Genomic DNA, 11546 nt, shown 5'->3' with positions numbered 1-11546 from the left:
TATTTTTATCCGTCTCGTCTTCACCTTTTTTTTGATTTAATTTCACAATCTTTATGTCTCAGATAAAAAAAAATCAAATTAAATCAAAAATTTCAACAAAAAAAAATCAAATGGATATTTACCGGGAATTTAAAAAAAAAATACGATTGTGAGAAAAAAAAAATATCGATTGTTGAAATCGATAACGATATATACGTTTTTATATGTGTGTGTGTGTGTGTGTGTGTGTGTGGGTGTGTAAATAAATAAAATGAAGAAATTTCGAGAAAGAAAAAAAAATCTTATGCAAATTTGGTTGATGTTGTTGTTGATTGGCCAATAGCTGGCTCATCAAATATTTTATTCTGACAAAAAAAAAAGTTATTGATCGTAATTAATTTTTTTCCTTTGATATAATTGCGTCGTCGTTATTTTTTTTTTTTTTTTTTTGTTGAGTAGTCAAATTTTTTTCTTTTCATCTACTCATTCTCTCTTCAATCGAACTAATTTTTTTTTTCATTAATTTCTTCCACAATTCATCATTGCGTTTGAACGATCTTCTCTGGAATCGAACGAACAACAACAATGACTCGTAAGTTGTTGATTTTGTTTTTCTCAAAAAAAAACAATTTTTTTTTCATTTTAATTTAGGTGGAAATCAACGTGAATTAGCAAGACAAAAAAATCAGAAAAAACAACATGAACAACAGAAGAAAAAAACAGCCGATTCAAAAGATGGTAATCGTGGATTAACACTTGAAGAACGTCGCCATCGTGATGCTGAAATGATGCGATTGAAACAAAAGAAAAAAGAAGAAGAATTAGCAGCACGACAACAACAACAACAAAAAGGATAATCAACACCACACTTTTAGCCATTTGAGTCAGTTCAGTCAAAAATTTAAAAAAAAAGATCAAATACCCACTATATTATTATTATTATTTGTTTTTATCATTTACCAACAATGAAAAAGAAAAATAACCAACCGAAAAAAGTTTCATTGAAAAACAAAACACCACACTGTATTATTATTAATATGATGAATGCAAAAATAAAATTTCATCTGATCCAATGATTTATAAAATTTTGTGATTATTATTATTATTATTCGTGTTGACAATTCACACCATTTGATTTTCATTTTGTTGTACGACGACAATGATTACAACGATTCATCATCATCGTCATCATATTCGATTTACGAATATCACGTTGTGCTTGAAAATATCCAGTATGATAGCCAGTCATATACCATGACATAAGCATCGATGCTAATGTATCCTCTTCATTCATCATAATCGATTGATTATCCGTTGTTGTTGATGTTGATGGATTTAGACCAAAAAATGGTGGCGGTGGTGGTATTATTCTACTTGTACCAGTCATAAATTCATTCGATGCTGGATGATGATCATTGTATTCTTTATCATTTCCAGTTTGCTCAAATTGAACACTACCACCACCACTAAAATAACCATCATTAATGGCCATCTGTGTTTGTCTGTCACGAAAATAATTTCCAGCTGATGGTTTTAATTCGGATAATTGTCGCCATTCTTCATTTTCATAGCCAATATAACGAATGAAACATAGATCATTTGAATAATTTAAATCAATAATTTGTGCTTCATATTCGTTATTATCTTCGCTATAAATCAAACGACAATAATCACCTTGTTTCCAATTCGATATTTGATTTTGTTTCGTAACAGCATTATTCGATTGGTTATTATTATTCTGTGGAGCTGCTGCTGCTGCTGCTGTTTTTGGTTGAAATGTTTTTTTATTTTTCGATTTTTTCTTATTATCATTATTATTTGCTGATGACGATGTTGTTGTTGTTGTTGGTGGTGCTGGTGGTGGTGCTGGTTTAGGTTGTTCATTATTATCATCAACATTGTTTTTATTTTTATAATTCAAATGTTTTTTACGTAATGCTTCAGCTATTTCACGTTGTGATTGTTCATACATTTGTATTAGAATTGAATCATCCCAAACATCTTGATCATTCAATATGATTTCATTCTCTTCATCACCATAATCAATTTCTTCTTCATCTTCCACACTATCATCATTATCATCATATTCTTCGCATTCAACTTTTTTGTTATGTTCATTTTCTTTTGAATTGGCCACTATTGAATTCATTTGTTCAGATTGATTATTAATATTGTCGTTTCGTTTTAACCATACGATTCCATTCAATTCTTCATAGTTCATATTATGTGATTAAAAATTCGTTGATTAACAATGGAAAAAATTAATAATATCGTTTTCAATGTAATAAAATTGAAAAATTCTAAACGAATTTTTTTTTTTTTTTTTGAAAAAAATAATAACCACATGTATGACAACAATTTGATAGACGTAAAAAATTTTTTTTTCTTTTGTTCTGACGAATTTGAGTGAAAATAGCCACATGATCACGTGATTGTTGAAATTTAGCGCTAAACACATGAATAAAATGATGAATATAGTTGCATCATTACTATTACATGGGTGTATATAGTAACGGGATATATTTACTCATTTTTCATTTGAATATTCGACTTTTTCCGTTCAATGTGTGATTGAATTTTTTGGATTTTATTAATTCAGGAAAAATGGCAACTGTTTCAATGTAAGTTTTTTATGATGATTTTTTTTTTGAACCACTCATTTTCATGTGATCATTTTTTTTTCTTACGAACAAAGTTTACGAAAAAAGAAATCACCAGTGATTAGATCGCCTGCAAAACCATCACGATCATCATTGACTAATAATAATTCACATAATGATGGAACCATTAAATCGGATGAAATTCAAATAAGATCAATGAAAAATGAACGAAAAGTACGAAAAACAACACGATCAATCGATTGTGTTGATATTGAATATACATCGTTGCCACCACTTCCCGATATTCCAATTCTTGACGAATCATTTGAAGCATCCATCGATAATGAACAATTTCCCAATGATTGGTTGGATGCCATTCAAAAACGAATACAAAGATTTGATTATAATGAAAAAATTGAAAAACGTAATCAACAACGATTTCGTGATGTAATCATTAAGATTGAAAAGGAAAATGTTTTGCTTAAAAATGAAAATGAAAATCTTAAAGCTGATATTGAAAGTCGAAGAATTCAATTTGCAGAATACGAGAAAAAATTCACTACAATCACTGAAGAGTGTTTAATGTTCGAAGCGGATATGAAACAAATTCGAATGGAAAATTCACGTCTTCTTTATCAATTAAATCAGAAAGAAATTGAATGTCAAAATCTTCAGGATAAACTTAAAAGTGTTCGAGAAAACATTGCAATTGTATTACGTGCTGAACATGAAAAGTTGAAGAATCTTTTATTTGATTCATTGGCGAATAAAAATCAAATGGAACAAAAATATCGCCAACAAGAAGCTAAATTTCAGGTTCTACAGAATTTATTCAATACAGACACATTATATCCGGAAACTATGCATATGGTTATTTCTACACGTCAACGATCCAATAGTGAATCATCAGTGAGTCCAAGTAAACAAGAAAAAACAAGCAAATGTGAATCGATCAATTCGAATGGTGCAACACCGGTTGTAAATCCAAAATATGATCATAAAACGGCTAAAACCAAAGATAAATGGATTGATCATCGACCAATGTCAACATTGCCGATGGGTACCATAATGAAACCGGTTATTAAAAATAAAAAATCCGTTACACAATTAAAAACATCGGATTTTTTAGATCGTCGTTATGGTGCTTCGAAATATGCACTTTTACATCATGAAGCCACCAATTCTGGTACTATTGAAACAAAAATATTCAAAGGTAATGTTATACCATCATCAGCCGGTGGTGCACAGATTATTTTCAATGATGTTGAATTATTGAAACAAACAACACCAAAATAGAAATCAATTCCATTACCAGTCTTCAATATTTAATAATAATATAAAAAATTCGATATATAATTAATTAATTAATCAAAAATTCAATTATCAATTTTATAAAATTGGATCTATTTTCTTTTTCTGTTTTTTTTTGTTGTTGTTGTTGTTGTTGTTGTTCATTTACATACATGCATTAACAATTGAAATTGAAATAAAAAAAAAATAATTTTCTCTTAACGATTCAATGGTTGTTCATCATAATCATGAATACAATATGTATCAATAAATATGATTGCCAATAATGGAATGAGTAAAATGAATGCAGCCAATTGAAATACAAGACCTGGATAAACATCAATAGTAGATGTGAATATAATTGAATAAAATAATGAAGCTATGCCTGGTGTAACAGCTTCAACAATAGCTAATAAGGCAAATAATTTTCCACGTTCATCATTATCAATAATTTTTGATAATCGTGATCGTATACCAATCACTGATAATGGTGCCAATGTGCCAGCAATAAATGACAGATAAAGACCAATTTCATGTTGCCATGAACCACGTAAAATACATTGACTCATCAATGATAAAACACCCAATAATGCTAATCGTAGATCACCAAATTGTAATATATGAACGAATATTGGCAATACTAAACCCATTAAAATCAATGTTCCAATGGCAGTTATGGATGTAATGTTTGAATAAAATTTCGGTGGCCAGCTATATAATTTTTCCACATATGACCATAAAATAAATGTTGTATTCAGATAGACAAGCAATAAGAATGCTGTCGATAAGAAAAGAATCCAAATCTGTTCACGGCCCCAATAAGATCTTCGGCGAATGAATGAACACCATAGTTTATGGACATGTTCTAAATGAAAAATGTTTAAAAATTCATTCCAAAGTTGTCGAGATCGTTGTGAAATTCCATTCAATGATATGATTGATGAGTTAAGCATGTATGATTCATTTATCGATTCGTTTGGTGATAGCATTTCTTCACGATCACTATTGATACATACACCATTGACTGGAACACCTGGTTCGATATTTAAATCAGAATGATCAATATCTAAAGGCAATGGATTTGATGCACGGATATCGATCGGTTGTGCTGAATCCAACAATGATTGTTGTTCATCGATAACTAAAATAGCCCAAATAATGGCAGCAATATGTGCACAAAGACTAACAACAAATACCGGTATATAATTATAAAGTTGATATTTAGTATTCTGATCACCATCGCCAAGAATTTGTCCACCAATAAACGAACCAATTGGTTGTGCTATCCAGAAACAGATTTCAACGATTGCAAATCGAGTTGAACGAGTATATTTATCACTGGTTGCAGAACAATAAGCATAGATGGCCATCAGTGTGGCCACAATTCCACCAGTTAATGCTGACGGTATAAATGATAATAAAACGTAATAACCACCTGTGGAATATTAAAATCATCAATGGTTAGAATAATTGGTGAATTTTTTTCAATTTAACATACTCAGATCAAATAATGAAGCATTAATAATTAGAATAACTGATTCAAGAGCAGCGGCGATTGCACCTACAATCATAATATATTTACGGCCATTAACATAATTATCACTCCAAGGTCCCAAAAACAAAGCCCATATAATACATGGAAGTGTAGATAACAGTGTACGATATAATGTAATATATGTAGCATCTTTGATTATATCCGATTTGATTGTTTCACCACCATGATCAAAATCAGCCGAATTGATTGATATACAAAATATTGATGATTGATCATAATCAACACGACATAATTTATCCTGTACCAATTGTGATACGGCCATTGCCGATAATGAATAACCGATCATATAAAGTAAAACAAATGGTTCGACACGTAATTGTCGTATATTGACATAATGACGCCATGATAATTCTTTGGTTTCTTCATCCATTTATATAATGATTATGCGAATATGAATGATGACGATGAATGAGAAAATGATGGCAATCTGTGAAATGGATTTTATAGAATGACAAAAAAAAAACATTTGAGTTTTAAACATTGTAACTAGGCAAATTTCAAAAAAAAAAATCTAAAGAAAACTGATGATTATCATACAAGCAAACGATTTTATCATAATGATCATATTATCAATAAAAATAAACAAAACATATATCCACAACTTGACTTTAAATTAAATCGTAGAATTTTCAACAAAAAAAAAATTTAAAATTCCATGGAATTAAATGGAAAATATCGACAACAAGACTTACTGAATAAATTCCATCGAATGTTAAAAATGTTCACACATAATATTTTGAGATGCGAAAATGGTATAGAGAGGTGTATTTTATCGATTCGAGTATTTTGAATATCGATTGAAAAAAAAATTGTTTTGTTTGTGTTTACACTGCCATCATGTATTGATTGATTGATAAAATCATCATTTTTTGATGATTATTTTTTGTAGTATATATGATCCAACCAGATCAGCCAAAACATAGAGGGTATATGATGATATGGTTTTTTTTGTGGTTATACACGAAGCGTAATAACTATATTGATTTAATAATTTGCCTTGACAACAAAAACAATTTTTATTATTATTATTATTTTGATTGATTGATTCAATCGATGATAATGAAAAAAAAATTCCAATTTCAATCCAATAAATCCAATTGGAGTCGAAATAGGTGAATCTGAATTGAAATTTTTTTTCTCTTTCTGACTCACTCTTTTTGTGTGTTGTATTCCATGCTGGAATTATTATTTGTATATACCGGTTATATTTCAATTTGAAATTGATTTTGCTATCATTTTTGTTATTCCATTGAATTTTTAACAATGGCTTCTGGTGATTCAGATATACCTGAAAAGGTTTGTAATTTTTTTTTAATATTTTGCTCAATTGTCATTGATTAATTTAACGATCATCATGATTTAGTTGGATAATTTAAACATTGAAAATAACGGTTCCATTGGCAACGCTTCACAGAATGGTGATGAAAATGGTATGATTATTATTTTTTTTTCATTCTGAATTTATTAATTGAATTTAAAATGTCTTTTATTAAACAATAAAGTATCAGCAGCTGAATTTTCAATGATGCGTAAAGCATTACGTTCAAAATTGATTCATACAACCAATCAGGTTGATGTTTTTCAAAAAGATCCAAATAATCCATTGTATTCAGCAAAATCATTTGAAGCTTTAAATATTCCTGAAGAATTACTTCGTGGTATTTATGATATGGGTTTTAGTAAACCATCACGTATCCAAGAAACAGCCTTACCATTGTTGCTTGACTCACAGTAAGTTTTTTTTTCAATTTAATGCGCATACATCAATTTAATTAATATTGATTTGTTTCGATAAAATTAGTCGTACCAATTTGATTGCACAATCACAATCTGGTACAGGTAAAACGGCAGCTTTTATACTTGCAAGTTTATTTCGTGTCAATATTGAACAACAAGAACCACAAGTGATAATATTATCACCAACTTATGAACTTGCTTTACAAACAGGCGAAGTAGCCAAACAGATGGCTAAATATAAACCTGAAATAACGATACGATATGTTATTCGTGGTGAAACATTGCCAAGAAATACTAAAGTCACTGAACACATTTTGATTGGAACACCGGGCAAAATGATTGATTGGGCATTGAAATATAATTTTTTTAATATCAAAAAAATATCTGTATTCGTATTGGATGAAGCCGACGTTATGATCGATACACAGGGATTACGTGCACAATCGATTCGATTGAAACAATATCTACCAAAAACCTGCCAAATGATGTTGTTTTCAGCTACATATACTGATGAAATTATGGATTTTGCTAGACAAATTATTCCTGACCCAGTAGTGATATTGAAATTACGTATTGAAGAACAAAGCTTGGACAACATTAATCAGTATTATATTGTTGTCCGAAATGAACAGGAAAAATATGAAGCATTAACCAATATATTTGGTACGGTTGCCATTGGACAGGCATTCATTTTTTGTGAAACAAAAATTTCGGCATCAAATTTAGTGCAACAACTTCGAAAGGTATGGCAATTTTTTTTTTTGCTAAGAATGTGCATTTTTTTCATTTATTATTATTCATTTTGCATCGAATTATGATAGGATGGCCATTCTGTTGGTTTAATATCCGGTGATCTTACTGTTGAACAACGAAACGAAGCTTTACGACGATTCCGTGATGGATTAGAACGTGTAATTGTAGCCACAAACGTAATGGCACGTGGTATCGATGTAGAACAGGTTACGATCGTTATTAATTATGATCTACCAACAAATCCTGAGACCAGAAATATTGATTTTGAAACATATCTACATCGTATTGGTCGTACAGGACGTTTCGGTAAAGAAGGATTGGCCATAAATTTTGTCGATGGTGATCGTACAATGCGTATGATACAACAATTGGAAGAACATTTTAAAAAACCGATAAAAAAATTGGATGCTACCGATGTTGATGAAATTGAAAAAATTGGCAATGATATGTAAAACATTGGTAATGGATATGGATATATATTGTGTATTAATTATACAAAATTGAAATCACAACAAACAATTTTAATTAATGATAATTTTTTTTTCAAGTTCAAAAACAACATTTTCAAACATATAAACAACAACAACAACAACATTTACAACATTCGAAAAATAAATTATTCATCTCGGAACAACTTTTTTATATGTTAATCACCATCATCATCATTATTTTTTTTTCTACTCTAAATTTGTCTTGATAAATAAATCAGTTATTAATGAATTGAAAAGTGAGGAGGACCAAGTGTCTTTGGAATCTCGAAATTCTTTCTTTTTTTTTGTTTTCCCAACTAATATAAAAAGATTACCCGGTTTTTTTTTCGTTTCTCCATTCTATTTATCGCTACTTGTTGAATGCCAAAAAAAACGTTTCGAATCGATTCGAATCGAATCGAATGATTGATTGATTGAATGATTTATATGGTATACTGATGTGAATATTGGCAAAGCAAAGCAAAGAAGAAAAAAATTCGACAAATCAATGATGATATACAAATGTATTGCAGTGTTTCGAAGTGTATCAAAGTGCCATACAATTTATTATTTGGAAATTGATTCATATTTTCATCATGCCTGATGATGATTGGTGTCTGATTACAATATTTTTCTTTTTCTTCTATTGCCACCATAGGAACCATCCATACAAATATATACACAGTCACTTTCATATATATATGAAAACTTGTGAAAATTTGTACAAAAAAAAGTTCATTTTTTTCCATAATTTTTCAGCAGTCCAAAATTCAATAATGTTTTGTAATAATGAATCGAATCGAATCGATTCAAATCGAATGTTTGACCTTATGGACCCTTAGTAAATGTGGTAGTACGAAAATTTCAAATGTTTCTGTTTATTCATTGGCCTTGCGAAAAGTAAAAAAAAAAGAAAAAATTTTTTTTTTTTTTTTTTTGTTCATTTAAATTTTTATCCTTTGGCCCTATCAATTCATTTTGATGATCGATTGATTGATTGATTCACATGATGATGATGATGTATTGACGTAAAACGTTATATTCGTTACAATAACAATTGTTGTTGTTATTTTTGTGCGCTAAACAATTATCATTTATCGCCATCATTCAATCAACTTTGTTGTAGTCAATTATCATCATCATCATCATCATCATCAGTGTTGATATGAATGATTCCATTACTTCTTTTATTTTATAACAATTTATGAATATAAAATCATTTTATGTTCACAACATCAACATTGATGATCATCATGTTGATGTTGGTATCGATTATTGTACAATATCGAATTCCCAATTGATTATTTGATGATGAATGAATGTTTGAAAATGATTAAAAATCAAAATCACACATAAACATCATATATATGGGGGATATTTCTCTACATGATGATCATGATGATGATTTTTGATCGACACAATTTTTTTTTCTTGTGTTCGTGTGTGTGCGTGTATGTGTGTGGGTATAAATATAAAACCCATTCGTTAAAATTCGGCTGATTTTCAATCATTCGATCTGTTTTTTATTTTTTAAATTCCTCAACAATAATTTGTTTTGCAAATATATTCAATTAAATCAATGTCAAACGAATAACATCGCACTAACACTACTCTGTTTGGTCAATCAATCAACGAAATATTGGAACGTTCGAAAATTATTATCACATCATCATCATTGCCGTGATTAAATCCAACCGGTTACAAAATTCAATTTCCACTCTGATGCATCTATATTGGTATCATAGTCTTATATAAAAAACAAAAGAAAACAACGAAAAAAAAAATCCATACGGATGTATTTAAAATTTTTGTTCGCACTGTTGACCATCTTGTTGTACAATGTACAGCCAATAAGTAATGATGAAAGTTTGGTTACAGCCATTCAAATTCTACAACAACGTGATGGATCAATCATATCAACATTGGATCGTTGTCGTATCGATAATTTTGATCGTAATATGGGTATGTAATGGAAAAATTTTTTTTTTCTTTCTTTTTTAAATTTCAATTTCAATTTCAATTTTTCTTTCTCATATAGATTGGCTTATGAGCTATTATAATAATTTTCAACGATCAAAAAATGATTTATATCAAATACATCGTTTACCACCGTGTTCAAAATTAACACAATTCACCATTTCTACTCGTATACAGCGACGATATCAACGTTATATTAATCAAATGAATAAATTTCTAAGAAATTGGTCAACAGCCAATATTGATTTAATACAAGCCATAACTAAAGTGATCATTCTAGTGATACTAAAAATATTCATCAAGTATTATATACAATCATATATACATTTTTATATTCAAAATGAATCTATAAATGAATTGATCGATTTATTATCAAAAGCAATGACTATTGCTATAGCTAAAATTGCCATCAAACATTCATTTTATCCGGCATTAAGAACGGCAATGAAAACATTGTTGATTGCCGGCCTGAAAACATTGATAAAACCGTGGATGAAAAAAATCAAAAATAAAAATGAAAAAATTGAAACATCAGTATTATTGAATAAAATCATTCGATTTGCATTGACTATACAGATAAAAACGATAATCAAAACTATCGCTTTACATTTATTGTGGTTAGTGTTTGAAAAAAATGATAACCAATTTAATCGTTTACCGGGTCTAATGTTTCGTGTCGCAGTCATCATAATGGTAAAAATGGCCGCAAAACGTACATGTAAAATGGCAAAGAAAAAGAAAAATAAAACAGATAATATGGATGGACAAACACTACCACCACCACCACCTGTTGATCAGGTTCTATTATTTGCCATACAGAAATTGGTGACAAAATTGATCAAGATACCGTTGATTAAAATAATGTTTGATTAAATTTTGGAGAAAAAAATTATTTATATATTAATAAAGGCCTATGTGTGTGTGTGTGTGTGTGTGTGTGATTTGAATGATGTACGGCCTGCGTTATTATTAATTGGTTGGTTATTGTTTTGGCCAATTAAAAAGCAAGCCCACCGTCGTCTTACAATGTGTGTTTACTACCTCATCAATCGAAGTTTTACGATTCATATTGCTGCTCCGATAAATGGGATCTTCGACACACACACAAAAAAAATGTTGGATTCGAATTCATTGTTTCAACCATTTGGGATGGCTCGGCTCTATTGTTTGGCATTTTATTCTATG

The 11546-nt window shown here is 29.5% G+C and overlaps 6 protein-coding genes across 8 annotated transcripts; 4 read left to right on the top strand and 2 right to left on the bottom strand.

Annotated features, from left to right (window-relative positions):
• The first annotated feature begins 235 nt into the window (after window positions 1–235).
• On the top strand, window positions 236–1064 carry LOC142597826 (modifier of protein aggregation 4-like). The gene is made up of 2 exons (XM_075734387.1): window positions 236–571; window positions 631–1064. Exons 1-2 carry the CDS (start codon window positions 565–567, stop codon window positions 834–836), a joined length of 213 nt encoding a protein of 70 aa, XP_075590502.1. The 5' UTR covers window positions 236–564; the 3' UTR covers window positions 837–1064.
• Window positions 901–2353, bottom strand: Smn (survival motor neuron). 2 transcript variants are annotated; one of them, XM_075734386.1, is made up of 2 exons: window positions 1654–2353; window positions 901–1536 (listed from the first exon to the last, which is right to left on the bottom strand). In XM_075734386.1, the coding sequence occupies exons 1-2, from the start codon at window positions 2198–2200 to the stop codon at window positions 1118–1120; spliced, it is 966 nt and encodes a 321-aa protein (XP_075590501.1). In that variant the 5' UTR covers window positions 2201–2353; the 3' UTR covers window positions 901–1117. The 2 variants fall into 2 exon arrangements, with proteins under 2 accessions (XP_075590501.1, XP_046917303.2); XM_047061347.2 differs by having other exon boundaries at window positions 901–2352.
• A 68-nt stretch (window positions 2354–2421) lies between these two features.
• LOC124497672 (uncharacterized) lies at window positions 2422–3894 on the top strand. The gene is made up of 2 exons (XM_047061346.2): window positions 2422–2600; window positions 2675–3894. Exons 1-2 carry the CDS (start codon window positions 2584–2586, stop codon window positions 3873–3875), a joined length of 1218 nt encoding a protein of 405 aa, XP_046917302.2. The 5' UTR covers window positions 2422–2583; the 3' UTR covers window positions 3876–3894.
• LOC124498062 (putative peptidoglycan muropeptide transporter SLC46) lies at window positions 3879–6508 on the bottom strand. Its single transcript, XM_047061769.2, has 3 exons — window positions 6117–6508; window positions 5368–5851; window positions 3879–5304 (listed from the first exon to the last, which is right to left on the bottom strand). The coding sequence occupies exons 2-3, from the start codon at window positions 5792–5794 to the stop codon at window positions 4088–4090; spliced, it is 1644 nt and encodes a 547-aa protein (XP_046917725.2). The 5' UTR covers window positions 5795–5851; window positions 6117–6508; the 3' UTR covers window positions 3879–4087.
• A 64-nt stretch (window positions 6509–6572) lies between these two features.
• On the top strand, window positions 6573–8641 carry Dbp80 (putative ATP-dependent RNA helicase Dbp80). Of its 2 annotated transcripts, XM_047061119.2 has the most exons (6): window positions 6573–6720; window positions 6788–6854; window positions 6927–7155; window positions 7226–7904; window positions 7983–8373; window positions 8463–8641. In XM_047061119.2, exons 1-5 carry the CDS (start codon window positions 6688–6690, stop codon window positions 8364–8366), a joined length of 1392 nt encoding a protein of 463 aa, XP_046917075.1. In that variant the 5' UTR covers window positions 6573–6687; the 3' UTR covers window positions 8367–8373; window positions 8463–8641. The 2 variants fall into 2 exon arrangements, with proteins under 2 accessions (XP_046917075.1, XP_046917076.1); XM_047061120.2 differs by having other exon boundaries at window positions 7983–8641.
• Window positions 8642–9775: 1134 nt separating this feature from the next.
• On the top strand, window positions 9776–11269 carry LOC124497388 (uncharacterized). Its single transcript, XM_047061036.2, has 2 exons — window positions 9776–10346; window positions 10423–11269. Exons 1-2 carry the CDS (start codon window positions 10178–10180, stop codon window positions 11232–11234), a joined length of 981 nt encoding a protein of 326 aa, XP_046916992.2. The 5' UTR covers window positions 9776–10177; the 3' UTR covers window positions 11235–11269.
• The last annotated feature ends 277 nt before the right edge of the window (window positions 11270–11546 follow it).

Source organism: Dermatophagoides farinae, chromosome 9 (genome assembly GCF_024713945.1).
Source record: "Dermatophagoides farinae isolate YC_2012a chromosome 9, ASM2471394v1, whole genome shotgun sequence".
Lineage (NCBI taxonomy): Eukaryota > Metazoa > Arthropoda > Arachnida > Sarcoptiformes > Pyroglyphidae > Dermatophagoides > Dermatophagoides farinae.
Note: the sequence above shows the minus strand (reverse complement) of the source record. Positions and strands in the feature narration are given on the sequence as shown.